The sequence below is a fragment of the Cavia porcellus genome, unplaced genomic scaffold (genome assembly GCF_034190915.1).
Source record: "Cavia porcellus strain 051 isolate PalLab524CR breed Dunkin Hartley unplaced genomic scaffold, mCavPor4.1 scaffold_3, whole genome shotgun sequence".
In the NCBI taxonomy this organism is placed as follows: domain Eukaryota; kingdom Metazoa; phylum Chordata; class Mammalia; order Rodentia; family Caviidae; genus Cavia; species Cavia porcellus.
In genome coordinates, this window is record NW_026947486.1 from 26046332 (window position 1) to 26069953 (window position 23622).

The following is a 23622-nucleotide window of genomic DNA, read 5'->3' on the forward strand; positions in this document are numbered from 1 at the left end:
TTGTTTTGAAATCTGTGTTCCTTAAAATTGTTTCCTTATGATCCGTTTTGTTCTGTTTTGTTATGTTTAATCTTACCCTCTTTATAATAAAAAAATTAGAAAAAAACAAAAAGTTTGCGCTCTGTATGTCAAACTAGTTATATCCCTATTTAAAAATTTTAAAATGCTAATTTATTCCTAACTATTCAAAGAAAAATTTAAAAACTAAGTGAGAACATAATTTGAGTATTTACATGAATGATGTTACATCACTGGCTAACACAGTAGAATTACTTGAGGAGCTTGATAAACTATTGATCTTAGGCTTCACTCCAAAAGATCCTGATTTTTGTTTTTTGAAACTGAGAATCAAATTCAGGACCTTGTGCTAGCCACGAAGGCATCGTGCTGCTGAGCTATACCCCGACCCTGAAAACATCCTGATTTAATCAGGCATTTGTGCAATAAAATTATGGTTAAAAAGCTCATCAATGATTTTAACAAATATTTCAAAAAGAATATGCTCTCTAGGGGCTGGGGGTTTAGTTCAGCAGCATAAGCGCCTGCTTTGCAGGTGTGTGATCGTCAGTTTGATCCCTGGTACTGATAAAAAAGACAAAAAAAAAAAAAAAGAAAAAAAATATAGTCTCATATTTTCCAGATAAATATACTGAAGCTAGAGAATAGGCAGTAAGTTATTCCTAGTCACAACCAATTTGGCTCTGTAAAGATTTTAAAAACTAACCATGTCCTATAAAAAGAAATGGCTCTGAATAAATGAAGGGGGAATTAGAGAAAATAAAGAGACAAAGAATGCTAAAGAAAAAATAATTTGATTTTACTATACTTACCATATAGTCTGCAATATCCTCTGGTGCATCACCATCAACATCAAACTTGAAGGTAACCATCTTGTTGTTATGAGTCTCCAGCTGACACTCTACCATATTGTCTCCAGAAGTTGAAACCTAAGCATACACATTTCATCAGCTTAAGACTCACTGTCTTTTCTTTATAAATTATGTAGGGACTATCTAGATCATTTCACATGCTATGTATGTGGAAATGATTTAAATACTTGAGAATCAGAAAAAATAAAACAGATAAAAATACTTCAGAGTCATTTTTTCCTTGATTTTATGAGACAGGGTCTTGTTATGTAGTTCAGGCTAGCCTTTGAACTTGTGGTGATCCTCCTGCCGCAGCCTACCATGTGCTAGCATTATAGTTATAAACTACCATGCCCAGAAATCCTTCAGATTCTTCAGATTCTAGCAACATTATGTTTTACCTTGGCTATCACCTAAACAGCTATTCCACAGTAAACTTAATAGAAACAAAGAATTTGTTAAAAAAAAAAGTCAGAAATATAACCCTGTGGGAAAATGGAACAAAACTTCTATAACAAAATTTTTTACAAAATTCACTATAGCAGTGTGTAACACAATAACTAAATTCAGTCATTCATTTATAAAATTGTCTTATTCTAGTGACAAGGATTTAGAAATTTATGAAAGCTTCATGTTTTTGTTGCTGGAGATGGAACCCAGGGTCTTGCATATGCTAAGCATATGCTCTACCCTTGAGTTTCATCTCCAGCCTCCAAATTTTCATACTCTTTAATCTACTAATTTTACTTCTAGGGATGTATCATAAGGAAATAAAAAGGAATAGATGCAAGAACTTTTGTTATAGGATATTTGGTTCAGAAGAGAGAGAGAGAGAAAGAGAGAGACAGAGAGACAGAGAGAGACAGAGACAGAGAGAGAGAGAGAGAGAGAGAGAGAGAGAGAGAGAGACCGACCCAGAAAGACATACAGACAGAGAATAGAGGACAGAAAGTTAGGAAATGAGATTGGCAGATAGAGACAGACTAAAAGGATGAAAAATAGGACTCCTCATACAAATGACTATCTAATGCAATCACTTAAAATGTTAATTAAAAGTAATTTGATATAGGAAAATAACATTACATATTAAACTTTTAAAAAGATAGGATATAAAATTGCATGTAGGTTTATACAGTCACTGGAAATGGGTATCATACTGACTTGAGATATGGGCTTTAACATCTGATCTAAGTTTAGATCTCCCTTGATCACTTGCTAGTTAAACGATCTTAGGCAAATTATTTCTATGATATGCAATATCATTTATAAAGATGAGTATACCTCTACCTATCATACAGAGCTTTGGGAGGACTGCATGATAAAATGGACGTGTGATAAAATGTCATTTAGGGTGCCTACCACAGAAGAATTCAATACATTTTTGCTACTAGACTAATCTTGTTACAATCCTAACAATGTAACATACTACACATAGGTACAGGAAAAAAATGAGAACAAACTAAAACGTTAGCAGGAGCTAGCTCTGAGTGGTGGTTATAAGTGAAACTTATTGTCTTCCTCATATTTATCCTATACTCTCCAAGTTAAATAATTAATATATAATACTCCTCTCAGAAATATTTCAATGGAGGAAATGTTACTTTACAGAGAGTTCCATGATACTCTACATCTGGTTCCTCGGTATTGCTTCTCTCTGGCCCTCCAGGTCCTCTACATGTACAGCCCGTAACCAAACCATACCTACACACTGACCTGAAGAACAGTAAGCTGAAATTTAGTCCCTTTCTCTGGTCGGGGACAGGAAGCTCTTCTTTGTTTGATCCGATCCTGTTTGCCATTTCCACTTGGATTATCAAGGTTATAGATGTTTTCTTTCATAGCTGTCATATCTTGATTCAAGCTAATAATTTAAAAAAAAAGTAACTAATCCAAATCTTGATAGTAAAAATCTAAGAGAAACTTCCAATTATAAAATTATAAATTATGTTTACAGAAAAAGTAATAGTACAATATATTTTTAAAGTTATGATTAAAGAACTCTATGAATATAATAATGCTATTGAATCATATATTTTAAATTAGAAAATTGTGTAATATAAAAACTATATTTAAATAAATTTATTTTTTCCTGCAGTACCCAAACCCCAACCTTTGCCCTGGGCTAATCCTCAATCCTTTTATTTTAAGACAGGGTGTTGCTAAATTCCCAGGCTGGGATTGAACTTGTGATCTGCCTGACTCGGCCCCCTAGAGTACTGGGATGATAGGTGAGCTGGCTTTGGGCATCTCACCTCAGCATCCCGGGAGGCCAAATCAGAAAGATGCATAAATTTGAGGCCTATCTGGGCAATTTAGCAAGACCTTGTCTCAAAATTAAAAAGAAGAGTTGGAGTATAGCTCAGTATAAAGGACCTACGTTTAATCCCCAGTAACTGACCCCTGACAAGATACCTTTTTTCAAATAGATATTTTTAAAATTAACTTTCAGGTAAGCCCTTGTAAAATTCATTCATAAAGCAAGTGTATAAAGATACACAAAAAGATTTTTTTAAAACTCCTAATTTTGTTTATATAAACACAAGTGGTGGATTAATATTTCTCCCTAAGGGATATAGGGATGTGGCTCAGTGATAAGAGTGCTTAGCTAGCATGAGGCTCTGGTTTCTATGCTCAGTACTGCCAAAAAATTATTTAAATAATACTGACCCTAAAAGTTTTTAATACACAGAGACATGGCAGTAACATCTATAGAGTAAGAGAGAGACATAATTTTAGCCAATGGAGCTATATTGTATATATTTAAAAGTAAACATAAAGGGGGCTGGAGATTTAGCTCAGCGGCATAAGCGCCTGCCTTGCAAGCAGGCAGTCGTGAGTTCGATCCCTGGTACCGATAAAAACGAAAAAAAAAAAAAAAGTAAACATAAAAAAACATTTTATTTGGGTTTGGGTCATGATGGCAAAAACTCAGCTTTCCCTGCTTGTTACCCTTAAGTACAGCTAAAAGAAACCTGAAACTACATAATACAGTAAGCAATCACACGAGGGCACTGAAAATGAAAAGAGGAAAGCACAGTGCAGGGATCCCCAGAGCTTGAAAAACTACAGCAGTTTGTCATCTCCCAATTCCCACCCTGTGACAGAAGGTAGTCAAGGCTCAGGATCGTTTGACTCTCAGTCAAGGTGCAAGCAGTCTAAATACATTCTCCTGACTCCCAGCACAAAAGGAGAAGATGGCTTCAACAGGCCTCTCCCTTCCCTAGTGGCACTAGAATGAGCCTCAACAGTAGAATGTGACCTGGAATGTAGGCCCAGAGAACTCTCTACACTTTGGTTCCATAGTGAGGGATAGTGGAGCCAGATGAACCAAACATACCAGAACAGCCCAAGCATTCTTAAAACTAAATTGTCACTGGACTCACATCCCATGAAAATAGGCCAGGACCTGTGCACCTCAACAGAGTGAATACATTCTAAAATAGAGGAGATTTAAGTAGGATCCAAAGGCATATAATATTCAAAATGCCCATGATATAAATAAAAATAAATTCTCCTGATACCAAAAATCAGGAAAATTATCACATGGATGGAAAAATACCAATCAATCGGTGTTAACACCAAGATGAATCAGATATTGTAATTATCTAAAAGGATATTAAAGCAGCCATCATCAAAATGATTCATTTAAGACCTGAGGATGTTGCTGGCTCAGTAGTGGAGTCCTTGCTTGTACGCATGAAGCTTTGGGTTCAACCCTCAATACCACAAAAAAAGCTTCAATGAACAATTACATATATTGTTGAAGCAAATGAGGAAAATCAAATTTCATCAAATAGAAGATATTAAGAAAAAAGCCAAATGAAAATTATATAAACATATAATCAGAAAATTTTTTAAAAGTCACTGAATAGGCAAAGGGATACAAATGTAACAAACAGGACAAAGGAAATAATCAGTGAACTTAAAGACAAAATAATAGAAATTAGAACAATGTACGAAAAATACTAGTTTACAGCTACCAAGTAATAAAACAATTGTATATTTTGTTCTAATATATTACTTTGGACTAGCTAGACTTTTATTCTAAATTGTATTATTTCTTTATTTCCTTGTTTTCTTTTGTGGCACTAGGGATTGACCCAAGACCTTCACACTGAGCTATTTTCCTAGTCCTTTTGAAATGTTTTTATTTTGAGACGGACTCTTGCTAAGCCAAGAAATTGCCCACGTTGGGCTTAGATTCTCTGGCCTCAGCCTACCAGAGTGTTGGGATTCTAGGTATGTACCACCATACCCAGCTCTTGGTTCCATCTTAAAACTTCTAATCCTTCTTACAGTTGGATACTATAGACTAAGAAAATGTCAATAATTTAAAAATCCATACTATCTATATCTTTTTTTTTTTTTTTTTTTTTTTTGGTACCAGCAATTGAACTCATGACCTCATGCTTGCCAGGCAGGTGCTTATGCCGCTGTACTAGACCCCAGCCCCTTATATTTATATCTTAAAAGTAAAAAATAATGCCTACAATTTTTATTAAGCCTGCACACAAATATAAGAACACAGAAGCTTCCCTAGTGGAGATACTTTAAGCATCTAATTACTGCATACACTTCAATATACGCTGCATTTCTTAATACTTACCTTCGAACTAAATCTGGTTTTTGAAGAGCTGCTTGTTGTTCAACTCCAGCCAATTGGGATACAGCCTATAAGTAGTAAAGAAATATTGAAGCTAACCATGCAATTTGCCGCTATTTCAAAAAACAGAATTGTTACATTTCAAATTTTGGTAACCTTGCAAGACAGAACATCTTTATTATTGAATGTCTGTATCAGTCTTATTATTTATAATATTACTTAAGATGAAAATACAGCAATGTATCAAAATATATCATATTTTTCAATGAAAAATTAGCATTGTTTTATTTACTTTTGTTATTTTTCAACAGAGAATATTATTGAGCTTCCAATCCTGCTTGTAAAATTGCTACTTAAAAGATGGTATACTACCATTCCACAGTAAGATAAACCAATGACTCAAGCTTCCATTAAAAGTATGTAAATACCAGGCCAGGCATATAGCTCAGCAATACAGTGCCTGCCAGGGAAGCCCAAGATTGTGAGTTCGATTCCTGGGACCAAAAAAGAAAAATGTGCTCTTTTTTTTGTACCGGGGATCAAACTCACAAGGCAGGTGCTTATACCAATGAGCTAAATCCCTGGCTATCAAAAAAGAAAAATGGAAATTCTGGGTGTGGTGCATTTCTGTAATACCAATACACAGGAGGCAGAAGGATCACTATGAGTTTGAGGCTATCCCCGGCTACAAAGTGAATTCATAGCCAGCCTGAACTGCAAAGTGAAACTTTGTCTCAAAAAAAAAATGAGAGACAAGAATGTAAATAACAATACTGTTGCAAAATAATTTTAAGTATTTGCCTAATCTATCCTCTATGTATTGTCACTGGTGACAGCACAGAGGGATCTTAGAATGCAAACTTAATAAAAGAGATCATTTCCCTAACTAGTTATATTCTCTATGATGGTTTCTCATCCTTTAAAAAGTTAAATTCTTTCAGGTGGAAAATAGTCCTTGATGAAGTGGTTTTTTAATCTCTTTGCTTGATTCTCTATTTTCACCACTCTTCTTGAAACTACATTAAACTGTACTTCCTCTGCATGAGTTGGGACATTCCATACACTATGTCTCTATGTTCCTCTACTTCCCTTGATTTTTTTTAACCTCTTTTTAGTCCTATGCACTTGGCAAATATCTGGACAGAATTTCTATATCAAAGCCTTTATGCCAGTGTGTTCCAGAAACAGCAAAATTGTCCTGGGGACTCAACTTGGCTTTTAGTTTTGTCAAAGAAGGCAATGTATAATTTTTTATTTTTATTTTTTTGTCCCAGGAATCAAACTTACAGAATTAAAGTATTCTGAAGAAAGATTGAAGACATGAGAAAATGAAAAGATGTCCCTTGCTAATGGATAGGTAGAACTAATATTGTAAAATGGCCATACTACCAAAAAATGTATATAGATTTAATTAAATTCTAGTAAAAATACCATCAGCATTGTTCACAGAACTAGGGAATAAGATAAAATTCATATGGAATCAGAAGAAACCTAGGATAGTCAAAACAATCTTGAGCAATGAGAACAAAGTAGATGCATAACAATCTTGGGTTGCAAGTTATACCAAAAACTATAATAATAAAAAACAGGCATAGTAGTAGCACAAAAATAGACATGTTATTTGGTGCAGCAGAAATACCTATACACACTTTAGCCTTTTTAATTTTTGACAAAAGGACCAAATCAATATGCTGAAGAAAAGACAGCCTCTTAAAAATGGTGGGAAGGCATGATGTTGCATGCCTGTGGTCCCAGCACTAGAAAGGCTGAGCCAGGACAATGGCTGAAAGGTTGAGGCCAACCTGAGCTATGTAGTAAGTTCAAGAACAACCTGAACTACCTATCAAAACCCTGTCTCCAAAAATATGGTGCTGAGCCATATTTTTGGTTATCCACATGTGGAAGAATGAATCTAGACCCATATCTGTCACGCTTTATTAAAATAAAATCAAAATAGATCAAAGCACTAGAATTATAACAGTAATACTGAATCTCCTGGATGATAAAATGGGTAAAATTCTTAAAGATATAGGGATAGGCAAAGAGTTTCTGAAAAGAACCCCAGTTGCACAACAAACAATATCCCAAATCAACCAGTTGTATATCAAATTAAAAAGCTCTTTTTTAAATTTTATTTTTCTTTTTCTTCAAATCCATTTTATTTCAAAGAGGAAAAAACAAATTAAAAATCTCTTGCACAGCAAGGAAACAACCAACAGGGTGAAGAAACAGCCTAAAGAATGGGAGACAATCTTTGCCAGCTACTCCTTGAACAGAGAACTAGTATCTAGAACACAAAAGAACTGAAACAAAAAAAAACAAAAAAAAAACAGACCCACCAAAATAAAAGACACAATCAAAAATGGGCAATTAAACAGACATTTCTTAAAAGAAGCAATACAGTGCTCACTTCGATAGCACATATATTAAAAGAAGAAATACAAATGGCCAATAAGTACTTGAAAAAAACATTTAGTATCTTTGGCCATTGGAGAAATGCAAATCAAAACAACACTGAGATTCCATCTCACTCCAGAAAGAATGGGTATCATCAAGAACTTGAAAAACAATAAATGCTGGTGAGGTTATAAGAATAAAAGAAACCTTCCACACTGCTGGTGGGAATGTAATCTAGTATGACCATTATGGAAATCAGTATGGAGATTCTTCAAAAAACTAAAAATAGAATCAGGTTACTTGCAGTCTAGAAGCCAGGGTCTTCACACTTAGCTACATCCTCAGCCACCTTAATGTATTTTAGACAGTCTCATTCAAGTCACTAAATTTCTCAGGCTGTCCTTAAAACTCCCACCTTAGCCTCCCAGAGTGTGAAGTTTACAGTCATGTACCACCATACTTGGCTCAATTCTTTCTTATTTTCTTTGGTACCAGGAATTGAACTCAAGACCTTGTACTTGTCAGGCAGGCACTTATATTGCTGAGCTATATTCCTGGCTCAATCATTTCTTAATAGAACTTTTTTTTAAAAAGTGAAGAAAGCAGACAGACAAGTGAATAGAAAAAGATTTCTTGGTAACAGTTAATGGCCTGCAGATTCAGTTCCTATTTGGATTCTGTGACCTTTATGCCTGTCAGTGTGAATCAGTGAAAGTACGAAGGGAACAGGCATGAGATTCCAAATAGTAAACACCAGGAATTATTAATTATTACTCAAATATTCAATAACATCACAAAGACAGCCTCAGATCACTATAAGTAAACCAATTTCATTTCCATAATAGTAATATACTAAACCTTGGGATCAGATGGTACTAGAGGATATGTGAATGAGCCTTGCCAAATTTAACCATTTTCCCACTATTTGCTCCAATGGCTGACCAGTGCTCTGAATTTTTAAAATACATATGTTTGTACTTTAAATTTATATTATAGCAAACTTACATAGGCTGGAAGCCATTTTGTCTCTTTGGTAACATTATATATATCAACTTATTTTCTATAGAAAATTTTAATTAAAGTTACAGTATTTGCAGGATATTCTAAAAAAGAAAAATACAAATCCAGAAATAGTGGCAGAGAGGCCACAACGAATGGAGCAAAAAACAAAATAAAGAAGACAAACTGACAACTAATGACAGAAAAAGAGCTCAACAGAAATGAGGCAGAGAAGATTGGATGATAGGAACAGCTATTTTGGAGAAAATGACGTCTTAAGAGGTAATACTGATTTAGTATCATCTTGTTTTGAAGTCTCATCAAGCTTTTGTTCTTCTGTCTCCATTGGTCTAAACAGGTTGTATCTTATTGGATTTTATTATGTATGATAGTATAAGCAAAAACTTTTATAGACAAGGAGATTATACAGAAACCATTGTTCATTTTCTGTTAGTTGATTCTAAATACCCTGTAATGCTGTCATTCCCTTAAATGGTTTTACATTGTTTTGATATATTTGATGCTACAGTATACGAAGTTATACTCAAAGATTTCAAGGAAAGAGACAATATGGTAACTCCTTTTATGTCAGGATTATCTTGTGGTGAAACACTATTCTGCTTAAATGGTTATGTTCTGATCTGCGCTGTTTTGCTGTTATGCCTTCTTTTATCTCAATCTCCACTTCACTACTTACTTTTTTATTTTTATCCTTTTAATTAAGGGAAAAATAAATAAAAAATAGCAGGATATATTATAGTAACCCACTTTGACTTTCCATTATCTTGATTTAAAGCCCTGTATTGCTCTCAACATCTTATTTTGACTGATATCCCTCTATTCTGTTTTGCTTGATGGTACCAGATTCGAAAGTTTAGGCAACAGCTGTGGGATTCATTATGACGTCCATTCTGGTTGACTATTATCTACTTTTGAAGACCTATAATGTCTCCAATGTTTTGGTTTTGTTCTTTACTGTTTTGTTCAATTTTATTATAACTGATGATATAGGCAATTCTATTAGAGATAGCGAGAGGCATTATGGTAACCATTGTTGATCACCTTGTATTATGCTTTTACATTATCTATTATGTCCACCCTTTTGATTTGATTGACTCTGTTCTGTTATGTCACATTTGGTTCTACTCCCTTCCAAAAAAGTAATAAGAACTGTGAGAGCAACAAAACCCAAAATGTGTAATTGTCATTGCACAAAAGAGAGGAAAAGAAAGTGCTCTAAACGATATAACTGCATGTATATTTAAGTGTATAAGATAGATAATGATATCACTGAGTTTTGTTGGATCATTGAACAGAACTGTTTGCAGTCTCACTGTCGGAATGTCCACTTTACAAGCTTTAATTTTGTGACTTGAACAATTATTTCTAAGATGACAATATGTAATCCATTAACTAGTGATTTCCTACTGTTTATTTTTTTCTGTAAATCTGTATAACTTGTACCCTTTCTCTGATTTTTTTTCTCCTTAAATAAAATTTTAAAAAAAAGTTACAGTATTTGTATTATGTATACAAGTTTCACATTATTTGAATTATTGACACCACCTATCTTATACTTTAAATCTATCGTATTTCACATTAGTTAACAGCATGCAAAGGCTATCTGTAAGTACAAATTTCAAATTCTGCAACTAAATATAAATGTTATAGATCAATATAAACTCCAAACTGATTAAAAGGAAAACAAATATTATATCTATTAACACATTTATCAACTTTGTAGGCAGCTAGTAGCTTCTCAGCTTTGCAGTGAAAGTACACATTAAAGACTGCTTTTAGAGATTAATATATAATTTTTGTAACAAATGTTACTAAATCCAAAATAATAAACAAAACTGATTAACAGGAAAGTATGAACTGAAAAAAAATTAATGTTTGAGAAAAAAACCCTAAAATATGATTTCCATTTGACCCAACTATACTTTTTCATGTATTTTCCTGAGAGAATTGAAGATATATAACAGTGATACATGCATATTTACGTTTACGACAGCATAATTTGCAACAGTTAAATTTCAGAAGTGGTCTATATGTCCCTTAACAGATGAAAGGATAAAGAAAATGTGATATATAAACACAATGGAGGACAACTCAGCTATAAACATTGATAAATTTGAGTCATCCATAGGAAAATGGATGTACCTTGTAACTGTAATATTTTTTTTTTGGTCTTTTTCGTTTTTATCAGTACCAGGGATCGAACTCACGACTGCTTGCAAGGCAGGCACTTATGCCGCTGAGCTAAATCCCCGTAACTCTAGTATTAAGTGAAACATCAGACACAGAAGGTTAAAAACTGCATGGTTTCTCTTAAATGAGAAACACAAAATATACATAATATAAAGAGCATCAAACATGCTAGCGAATGTTTGTCCCAATACTTGGAAGCCTAAGGCAGGAGGACTGCCTTGAGTTTGAAGTCAGCTCGAGCTGCATAGTGAGGCCAAGGCCAGCCTTAATTACATAGCAGGAGCCTGCCTCAAAAAAACCAGAAAAAATAGTTAAAAGAGCAAAACAAAAGATGATAGGAAACAGAAATGGAGACTTTATGGAGATCTGAGGATTGGAGAGCAAGGGAGGGTGAGGAGGAAAAAGGGAAACAAAAATGATTAAGATGCAAAATGCATATATACCAATCCCTCAAGATGATATTAGTTATGAATTATAGAAATATGCCAATTAAAAATATATTTTTAAAAGACTGACATTTTAGGTACATATTAGAAAACACTCGAAAATGAGCAGGATGTAGAATGGGTTTCTTTTTAGTGTCCCTCTCATCTTTCCTGTTTGATTATAGTCACTAATAGATTTTTTTTTCAGGTTCATACTGCTGGTGTAAGATTTATAATGGTGGAAGTTCTGTTTAATCTCATTTAAACTGCCAGGAAAAAGTTTAGTTTAAAAAGAAAGCAAATTGGACTAGCTCTATAAGTATGAATGAATACAAATGCACGCATGTACACATACTTTCTATCTACCCTGAGAACCTAGAATCAAAAATTCTCAAGTAGAACTAATATGCCCAATACCCAGTTTGTGGTTGTTGTTTTTGCTTTTATAGATCACATACCCACTAAAATTAGTGGCTTGAATCCAGTGCTGGGACATGGAAGGTAAGGAGAAGGAAATATTTTAAAAATGATGACCAATAATGCCACAGGTCTCAGTGGGGGTACACATGCTGGTCGCAGGGGGACTAGCAACCCAGCAGGCCCTGGTAGGGGCACAAACAGTGGCTCAGGTGGGACCAGCAACCTAGCAGGCCCCAGAGGGGGTGCATATGCCAGGCAGGAGGGACCAGTATAGTGCAAAATCTGAAGTAGCATTGAGAATACCAGCCACTAGTTGATGAGTCAGGTAAACTAGCATTGTGCTTCAGCACACAGACACAAAGAGCAGAAACAGGCAACTAGGGCCACCATTTTTTAACAAAGGGCTCAGGAAGAGCTCCAACAACAGGAGGCCTGTCCCAGCTCTGACATCCTGAGGCCAGGATCAGCCCCATACCCAGCACAATCCCACTGGAGTATACAACACATTTCTGGGATCCAACATGGACCTACCACAGAACTTTAGACACCAGAGGAATTTTACTACTTTCATATCTGTTTGATTTTTCTTTTTCAGTACAGTTGGGGTTTTTTTTTTGTTTTATCTTGTTTTTTGTGGTTGTTACTGTTTTTGATATTTTTTTCATTCATTCCTTTGTATCCTTTTTCTTTCATGATTTAGATTTTTTTACCTTTCTTTTTATTTTTCTTCTACTCATCTTCTGTGTCTCTTTCTTCAACTATTTCACTTGATTTTATGATGCTTTCACGTGAGTAAATATTGTCTCATCTCTCTCTGGTGCACTTCATTATTCTTTTGCCTTCTCATCCATTCTTTCCCTCCTGTGTTCTCTATTTCCTAAAGCTGGGGTGATTATCCTTTGCTCTTGAGTCACGCTCTTATTATATGTCACCTCATTTATCTATCTTGTTCCCTATCCCTCTTAACACCCCCCCAACACCTGACAGGGTAAAATCACTTCACTAAGGGGAAAATTATTACATACCAGTTCCTAGTATGTGTTGGATTTTGTTATATAACTATAGAATTTGCTCCTAGGCTCAAAAGTATCAGGTTACTGCAGTATATTAGTAGCCAGGCTGTGGCTTGAGACTATTATTATTGTTAACTGTACTATTTTAGCCAGGATGTCATGCTTGTTATAATCAGTTTTTAATCTCTGCATGACAATACTACAATTGGAAGGGGTCACACTCATCACTGTAGTTCGGTAGCAAAGTACTATGTCCTGAGCCAAATAGATAGTAACTTCTCATCCTTAATACATTGGGAAGGTAGAGTCCTGGAATAGACACAAAGATCAACAATCACTGACATCTAGAAGACAACAGACATTTCCTAAGAATGCTTCAATACTAGGGATAAAGCTATCTTTCATAATAAATTCACAATCATCAACACAGAAAACAAAATAAAATAGAAAATAGAAAATGAGAAGATGTAGATACAAAATGCACTGCAGATCCCCAGCCTATGCAGGACAAGTTCAAAACATAATGAGACAGAAGAAATTAGAAGCCAACCACTGGAACTCTCTGAAATGATAGCAACAGCAGGGAAGAACAAATGGAAGAGAATACACAAAAAATAATCTCTAAGGTACAAAAAGAAATGACAATCAAAATGAAGGACATTAAAGAAGACAGATTTAAAAAATAGACAAGAACAAGAAAATCATACAAACCATGAATTCCCAACATAGGAAAGAAGTGGAATCCAAGAAACAGATCCAAAGAGAAATCTAGGAGATTAAAAACTCTGCTGAAAATATATGCAACACATTGAATGAAGGCAAGGATAGAATATCAAATCAAGACAGGATTGAAGGGGCTGGAGGTTTAGCTCAGCAGCATAAGCGCCTGCCTTGCAAGCAGGCAGTCATGAGTGCGATGCCCGGTAACGATAAAAAGGAAAAAGACAAAAAAAAAAAAAAAAAAAAAAAAGACAGGATTGAAGCTAGCAACCACAAAAATAAAGATGTCTTAACAAGAAAGAGACTATATAAAATCAATCCTAGAACTACAAGATGAAGCAAAGAAGAACAACAAAAGATTGATTGGAATCAGTTAAAAAGCTGGAGAAAGGACAAAAGCCATAAAAAACCTCTGCATAAATAATGGCAAAAATTTCCCAAACAGGGATAAAGAATTTGACATACAAATAAACTACAGAGAACTCCAAATAGCCATGACCAAAATAAATCTACAAGGCATACAATAATCAAAGTCCAGAAATTCATCTTCACCAATGTTCAAATGACATTTCTCCTAGTATGACGCAGTAAATACAGTATCACTTACATGGTATTCCTGCTAAAAATGGATGATCCAAATCCAGTTATGAGTAACATCACACAAATTCAAGCAAGAAACATTTTATTAAAAACTGAGGGACAGAATAGTGGCACACATCTGTAATCCCAGCCCTCTAGGAGGCTGATACAAGACAATCCAAGCCCTATATGGGCAACTTAGAAAGACCCTGTTTCAAAAATAGGATTGAGAAGGCAACTCAGTACAAAGACCTTGAATTCAATATCTAGTAACACACACACACACACACACACACACACACACACACACACACTCACTCACATATATGCAGACTACTTTCTGCTTTTTCAACATCATCAAAAAAGACAAAGTGTACCCAGAGGAGTAGCGAGTGGTAAAGTGACTAGTATGCACAAAGCCCTGTACTCAAACCCTAGCATTTCCTCTAAAGCAAAGCAAACCAAAGCAATAAAGACAAAGATAGGCAGAACAACTGATCAAGATTAAAACACACTTTAAAAAGGACACCGTAACAAAAAGACATGAATAGGCAATTCACAAAAGAAAGTACACAAATCCTAATAATACCTTAAAATTAAAGAATGATAGCACTGTGTTGATAAGGATGTGAACTGCAAATCTCATATATTGGTGAAAATGGAGTTTTATATATCTGCTTTGGAAAATTGTGACATTATGTGGCATAGCTAAAAATGGTCTTATGCTGTGACAAAGCAATCCCATTCCTAGTAATAAAGATAAAATAAATTATGCATATGTGCATTAGAAAATAAACAGGAAAGCTGATAGCAACTTTATCCACAAGAGCCAAAAATTACAACCAATTATAATGTATAAGAAGGGGAGATTGGATAACTTAATTCTGGTATATTGTACAATGGAATAACTGACACAAACGAAACAAACTACTGATACATGCAACTGTACAAATGAATTTGAGTGACTCTTCAAGGGGCCTGCAATATATGAAAACTCATGAAGCAGAACATTTACAATTATGATGCATTAAATTATATATTTCCCATGTATCTCAAATAAAGAGGATTTTTTTAAAAACTGGTATGATACAATTCATACAAAATATGAAAAATTGTGTTTGTGTAAATGTTTACATAGAAAAAAGTCTAGAAAACTTTGAAGGTTTCATTTTTAGAAGTGAGATAACTATTTTTAATTTTCTTTCTAATTTTCTGTATTTTTACAACTATTAATAAGAAAGGTTATTTATTTACTAGTTTTCTGATACAGGATCTCATTATGCAGTTTAGGCTGGCAATGAACTCACTATGTAGCCCAAACTCAACTGAACTTCAGCAACCCTCCTCTTCAGCCTCCCAGGAGCTGGGATTACAGGCATCTGCCATCCTACCTGGCTGGAAGACAGTTTTTTTTTTAAGAACTGTTTTGTGTGTGTGGGTCTGTGTGTGTGTGTGTGTGTGTGTGTGTGTGGTGTTGGAGATTGAACCCTACTACTGAGCCACAAAGACCGACAAAAAGACATATAAAAAAAGTATACCAAGTATTTCACTTGAAAGATAAAGAATGCCCCCTATAGACCTTTAGAAGAAAAAGAGGAATAAAAAAGAAAACAGATGAACCTAAGACATATCTTCTGAAGTATTTACTGGAAGACAGCAAAAGAAAACATATGCAGGCGCCTGGCCATCGGTGAGCAGAGGAGGAGCTGGGCAGATCTGGGGTGCCCTCATAGGCCTCTCTGCGTGTCTGGAGGACTCTGGATATCTCCGCCCAGACTGTTGGAGTCCCCCCAGGCTTCCAGGTGCAGTGAAGTGGAGAGGTGGGTTTGAGGCTTCCACATCAGCCTCCCCATTCCGGTTGCACTTGGAGAAATGCTGAGCTCCCGACGGGTGGGCGGGCCCACACTATCAGCCGAGCCTAGCCTGTTTTGCAGCCATGCCTAGCCATCCATGTACAGAGGAGGAGCTGGGCGGATCTGGGGTGCCTCCATCTGCCTCTCCATGTGTCTGGAGGACTGCGGATATCTCTGCAAGCAGGGAGGGACCACAGGTTCCTGAGGCACCGTGGCCTGTGGTGAGTACCCTAACCCTGCTGCGATTGAAGAACTGTGGAGCTTCCAAGGGGCAGGTGGGCGCACAGTGTCCCTGAGGCCCAGCTTGTCTAGAACTGCGGAGTTCTGAGCAGGCAGAGGAGGGCCACTGGTTCTGTAGGCCCAATGGCTTGGGGTAGCGTGGTGCCAGAGTCTCAGTAGCCGCAAACATAGAAGGGGATTTTCAACAGATCCTGAGGAAGCTTTCAAATAACACTTGAAACACAGAAATATAGGAAAATGACAAAACGAAAGACCAAATTACAACCTCAAACCTCCAGCCCATCTCAAGAGACCCTAGGAGCGATGTATATAGAAGAAAATATATCCCATCCACCTCATATATCGGACACAATAGCTACTGAAATTGACAAGCAACTCCAGGAAGCTTTAAAGAAATTCAAACTCGAAATAATCTCCCAGATAAAAGAAGAAATGATAAAAGAAATGAAAGAGATTCTAAGTATATCTAAAGAAAACACAGATAAAAAATTGGAGGAACTAAACAAAAAGATAGAATCCCTAGACCAGCAATATAAGAAACAAACAGAATACATAATGCAGATGCACAGAGATATACAGGAAATAAAAAACTCCACTGAAAGTTGTAACAACCGCATTAATGAAAGTGAAGATAGAATTTCAGACCTTGAAGACAGGATTGCAGCTAGTGAACAGGAAAGGAAAGATCTTCTGAAAATAACAAGGAATCAGGAAACAACAAGTCAACAACTGCAAGACGATGCAAAGAAGAATAACATAAGAATGATAGGGATTAATGAAAGAGAGGGAGACAACATGAAGGATGTCAGGAGGATATTTAGAGAAGTAATAGCTGAAAATTTCCCAAGCATGAGATCAGAAACTGACATCAGGATCAGTGAAGCATATAGAACTCCAAATAGCAATAACCAAAATAAAACTACACCCAGACATATAATAATCACCATCCCAGAAATCCAACACAAGAATAGATTATTAAAACCTGTCAGAGACAAAAGACAGATCACTTACAAAGGAAAACCTATCAGAATCACAGCAGACTTCTCAGCACAAACGATAAAGTCAAGAAGAGCATGGAGTGAAACATTCCAGATCCTAAAGCAAAATGATTTCCAACCAAGACTGATATATCCTGCAAAACTATCATTCAAAATCGATGGTGAAATACGATACTTCCATGACAAAGAACAGCTGAAGAACTTCATGAACACCAAACCAACCCTGCAAAAAATATTGAAAGACAGTTTAGATACACAAAAGGAAAAACCACTAAGCAAAGCAAATAATTAAACAGAACAGAAAGATAAAGATGCAACAGCAGAGAGATAAGATTCCTACAATTAACCAGCATTTAACAGTAATAACCATTAATGTAAATGGTCTCAATGCACCAATCAAAAGAAACAGACTAGCAGAATGGATCAAGAAACAAAATCCAACCATATGCTGTTTACAGGAAACCCATCTAACCCAGAAGGATACTCACAGACTGAAAGTCAAAGGATGGAAAACAATTCTTCATGCAGCAGGAATCCAAAAAAAGGCAGGAGTAGCCATTCTGTTTGCAGACAACCTGAACTTTAAACCAACAATGACCATAAAGGACAAAGAAGGTCACTACATACTCGTAAGGGGAAAACTCCAAGAGGAAGAGATAACTATCTTAAATATATACGCACCAAACTCCAGAGCACCCAGTTATATAAAACAATTATTAACAGAAATGAAAACTCAAATTATCAGTAACACAATTGTAACAGGAGACCTTAATATGTAATTGACACCAAGGGACAGATCAACCAGACAGAAAATGAGCAAAGAAATAACAGAACTGAATCACAGCTGTGAACAAATGGGTTTGATAGACATATACAGAATGTTCCACCCAACAACATCAGAATACACATTCTTCTCAGCAGTACATGGATCATTTTCTAAAATAGACCATAAATTAGCTCACAGAACATATTTAAGCAAATGCAAAAGAGTTGAAATCATCCCTTGCATGTTATCGGATCATAGCGCTCTGAAATTAGAAATTAATGATAAAAGATACTGCAAAAATTCCGCAAACACATGAACACTGAATAACACACTCTTGAGCAATCAGTGGGTCACAGAAGAAATTAAAGAAGAAATTAAACAATACCTAAAAGAAAATGAAAATGCAGATACAACTTACCGGAATCTGTGGGATGCAATGAAAGCCGTCCTAAGAGAAACTGCACTCTTCACATTAGCAACCAAAAAAATGAAATATTTAGAAATTACTCTTACGAAAGAAGTGAAAGACTTATACAGTGAGAATTATAATACACTGAAAAAGGAAATTGAAGATGATCTCAGAAAATGGAAAGACATCCCTTGCTCATGGATAGGAAGAACAAACATTGTGAAAATGGCCATTCTCCCAAAACTGTTATACAGATTCAATGCGATCCGAATAGAAATACCATCAACATACCTTATAGATCTAGAGAAATCACTCCTAAATTTCATCTGGAACCAAAAGAGACCTAGAATCGCAAAGGCAATTCTAAGCAGCAAAGACAAAGCAGGAGGCATCACAATCACTGACTTGAAGTTATACTACAAAGCAACAGTAGTAAAATCAACATGGTATTGAAATCAAAAAAGAACCGAAGATCAATGGAATAGATTAGAAGATACAACCACAACTACAAACACACTCAACCACCTTATCTTTGATAAAGGAGCCAAGCAGGTTCACTGGAAGAATGACAGTCTCTTTAATAAATGGTGCTGGAAAAACTGGCTCTCCATTTGCCAAAAACCAAAGCTAGACCCATGCCTATCACCATGTACTAAATTAAAATCTAAATGGGTCAAAGATCTGAATATTAAAACAGAAACACTAAATCTATTGGAAGACAAATTAGGTAGAAACCTTGGAGACATAGGAGTAGGTAAAGAATTCATGAACAGGACTCAAACCGCACAGGAAATACTTCCCCGAATCAATAACTGGGACCATTTCTTATTAAAAAGTTTCTGCATGTCAAAAGAAATCTCCAGCATAGTAAAAAGAAAACCCACAAACTGGGAAAAGATTTTAGTGAACTCTCTCTCAGACAAGGGACTCTTGTCTAAAACATATAAAGAATTAAAAAAACTCAGACCTCCAAAATTCAAAGATCCAATCCAAAAATGGGCATATGAGATGAATACACAATTATCAGATGAAGAAATGCAAATGGCAAATAAATACATGACAAAATGCTCATCATCATTGGTCATTAGAGAAATGCAAATTAAAACCACACTGAGATACCATCTCACTCCTGAAAGAATGGCCAGGATCAAGAAAACCAACAACAAATGCTGCAGAGGCTGTGGGGAAAAAGGAACTCTCCTGCACTGCTGGTGGGAGTGTAGACTGGTACAGCCTTTGTGGAGATCTGTCTGGAGATTTCTCAAAAAGTTGGGATTGGAAATCCCATTTATTCCAGCTATTCCACTTCTAGGCATATTCCCAGAATAACTGAAAGCATCATACCACAGTGATTTATGTGCACCTATGTTTATAGCAGCACAATTTGTAATTGCCAGATCTTGGAAACAACCCAAGTGTCCATCAACTGAGGAATGGATAAAAACGTTGTGGTATTTCTATACAATGGAGTATTATTCAGCTATAAAGAAGGATCACATTGAGATATTTATCAATAAATGGGCGCAGCTTGAGACCATACTCATAAGTGAAATAAATCAATCTCGCATGTGTGAATACCGAATAGTTTCCCTAATGTTAGTAATGATTCAAATATATAAAAATATGTGGTAATCATGATTCCCCATTATGTGGCCTTGAAGCCTTATAAAGTTTTCACTCATTAATTAGAAAGGCTTTATTCTGGGCTTCTTGATATGGAAATATTTGAAGCTAGAGTATATGAAGTTTTATCCAAATATTTCAAGGAAAAAGACAGACACTATGGTAACTACTATTAAGTCGGGTTGTATGGTGGTGAAGTACTGGGTTGCTGAAACAGTCATGCTTTGACCTCTATTGTTATATTGTTATGTCCTGTTTTATCTCAATCTCCCCCTTATTCTTTTAAAAAAATTATTTAGTCATTTCTTATGTTTGTCTTAATTAAGGGAAAAAATTTAAAAAATTAGCATATATAGATAGTAACTCTTTTTGATTTCCTATTAACTTGTTTTGAAGTCCTGTAATACTCCCACGATCTTGTTTTGACTGATTAGACTCTGTTCCATTCTGTATGATAGTATCAAGTTTGAGGATATAGGCAACTACTTTGAAGGCAATAAGATTCACTAAGATGCCCATTCTGGTTTGACTATTGTCTTCTTTAGAAGTCCTGTAATGTTTACAATGCCTAAGTTTTATTGGTCTTGTTCTCTACTGTTTTGTCCAACTTTATAATATCTAATGAGATAGACAATTCTTTTTAAGGAAACAAGAGACAACGTTGATAACCATTGTTGATAACCTTGTTCTCTGTTCTACACCATGTGCTATGTCTATCCTTGGTTTTGACTGACAGCTTTGTTTTGCCATATTTGACTGTATTCTCTCCCCCCCAAAAAAGTAATAAGCACTAAGGAGTAATAAAATCCAAAATGTGTAAATTTTGTTGTAAATAAGAGAGGGAAAAAAAAAAAAGAAAAAGAGCTCTAACGGATATAACAGCAAGTGTATTTAGGGGTGTTAAATAGCTGACTATATCAATGTTTTTGGATCATTGAACACAGCTGTTTGCAGTCTCCCTGTTTGAATGTCCACTTTGTATTCTTTGATACTGTGATTTGAGCAACTATTTTCAAGATGATAATATGTAATCTATTAACAGGTGATTTCTTACTGTTTTTTTTTTGTAGTTCTGTATTACGTGTACCCTTACACCGCTTTGTTTTTTGTGTTTTTCTCTTTTTCCTCTTAAATAAAATAAAAAAAAAGAAAACATATGCAAAAGGGAAGAAATGGTTACTCTTTTCCCAGCCATATTTTCATGTATGAATATAAATGAAAGGCCAAATAAACAAAAAATAAAAATTGCTTGCCAAAATATCCTTAAGGAATCACTAATGGTTAGGAGAGATATAATGGTGTAGTAGTGAGTATCAGCAACTCAGGTTCTCCAGAACAAAGTGCCTAGAATCTGGAAAAGAGCTTGGAGTGGAATCAAAGTGACAAGAGGTTACCCAAGAACCCATGAGGGAACTGAGAAAAAAAAGAAAAGGGTTAAATGACAAAGAAGAAACAGAATGCACATGATGGAAGAAAGAGGGGAAACTGCCTGCTGCACACAGCTGAAAGTGGCTGGCCAGCTCCAGTCTGGGGGACAAGATGAAACTAAAACCTCACTCATGGAGACCTGCAGCAGTACTGACAGAATCAGCAACAGTTGGAACCTACAAAGAAAACGTAGGATAGTGCTCCCAAGTGGCCTCCTACATTTACCAGTTGGTGAGTGACCTCAGTCCAGCACATGCAATAACAACTATAGAACAAGAGCTGATGGGGATGCCATTATAAAGAAGGGCTTTCATGACCAGAGCAGCCCCTTGGCACTACTCCATGCTCCAAGCTATCAAGTTCCTATAGTGTATAAGGGAAGAACGGCCATAAGAGACACTCAGCAGTTGAAAAATAAGCTGGAGTAGTCTTGCTAAGAGGCTCAAGCCTGGTGTTGAGTCAAAAATCAAGGATGCAGCCAAGAGCCCTGACTGCCTGGGTTACGGTCACGCCAAGAGGAAGACATAAGACAGGCAAATTTAGTAATACATGGTAAGTGTCCAGATGGGCCAAGACAGAAACACTCGAAAACAGCTACTCTTTAATGGGTGTATACAGTGATAAGCAGATCAAAATTGGCAGAAAACTCAGAGGCTTATGACTCAGTTAGGTAAGTATAATCTTAGGATGATTCAAGAGGGTGGAGATGATTTTATACTAAGAAGGATCCTGCCCTGGGGTGTTTTTTAAATTTAATGGTTTTAGGAGAAAAAAAAATGGCAGCTTGCTAGGGGGCTGGATGCCGAAACTCTGCAGAGAAATCAGATTAGATGCTAGAAAATCACAACATGGAGAGGGCCAGACGAATGGATAACAATTCTTATTAACCAAGGTGGTAACCAAAGGGAAAAATCAAACTAGGAAGAGGAAGGAAAAGCGCATGTGGAGAGCTGAAGCCTGACGTGCTCCCTGAGCCCCGTTCTGCGCTGTACTAGACACACCAAGACATCCAAGGTCATGCTGAGACTGCCGCTGTCAATAATGGGAGATGGCTAATCCCAGACCCTTAATGGGAGCACAAGGTACAGTGAGCAGTGGATCCAAGTGGAAAAGCTATACTGGCTCTTGACAACTGCTGGAAATTGAGACCTGGGGCCCCATGAAGCAGCCGGAGCTGCCTGGCCGCAACGGAGGAGACTGTGAGAAGCTCCTAGGCTCTGAAGCCGGACACTGTGCAGTTTTCTGACAGTTCCGTGCTGTGCTGGGAACCCAGTGAAGACACGTGGCGCAGTGTCCAGTGGACCCAAGAGGAAGATCTGCATTAATGCCCGGTGAGTACTAGGGACTGGGTCCCGCAGCTACTGTCACTGGCTGGAGGACATCTTGGATTGGGCAGAGCCTGGCGCGGCGGTGATGTCAGATAGTCACCCCTGGCGCAGAGATGTCTGGTGGAGGACAGCTTGGTTTGGGCAGAGACCGGCGCTACGGTGACATGAGTGAGCCACCCCTGGTGCAGAAAGAACTGGCAGGGTCTGCTGGGACTGAACTACACCTCTTGTTGGGACCCAATAAGCAGATAAAAAATTGTCATGACTCTGTGACGTCCACAAGGTATAGCCCAATTTGCGGATTGACTGGCACAGAGGCTGGAGGCTAGTCTGCACCATCCCTGCATCCCTGCGTGTACCTCAGATAATAGTAAATTGGGGAGGGCAGCAAAACTCCAGTCAGCACACTTTGGAAAGACCCTAAGCAATATGGAAAGGGTCAGAGATCCCCAGGACACAAAAGTGTGAAAGAAACCAGAAATACAACGAGAGATAGAAAAAAAAAAAATCTCCAGCTGCTGCACCTGGTAAAATAAGCCCAGCAGGAATAATTACAGAAGAGAACCAGCACAATAACCATCTAATACTAGACACAGCATCAGTGGATATAAAGAAATACTTTCATGACCTCATAGACGAATTTAAAACTGTACTTCTGATCCAAGTGAGGCAAGATATAAAGAGATTAATTAAAGAAATGATAAGCCCCTTCCAAGAGAACATGGAAGAAAGGAGGAAATC

At 36.4% G+C, this 23622-nt stretch overlaps 1 protein-coding gene across 19 annotated transcripts in view; it reads right to left on the bottom strand.

Annotated features, from left to right (window-relative positions):
• LOC100720927 (constitutive coactivator of PPAR-gamma-like protein 2) overlaps positions 1–23622 on the bottom strand; it is a 478018-nt gene that overhangs the window by 324442 nt on the left and 129954 nt on the right. For all 19 annotated transcript variants that reach the window (XR_010046553.1, XR_010046554.1, XR_010046557.1 and 16 more), the window contains 3 exons: positions 5476–5540; positions 2583–2730; positions 831–947 (listed from right to left, as the gene is read on the bottom strand). Coding sequence is in view for 14 of the 19 variants with exons in the window: in XM_063245942.1 (XP_063102012.1) it covers positions 831–947; positions 2583–2730; positions 5476–5540 (330 nt within the window). In the remaining 5 variants the exon portion in view is untranslated. The remainder of the gene's footprint in view (positions 1–830; positions 948–2582; positions 2731–5475; positions 5541–23622) is intronic.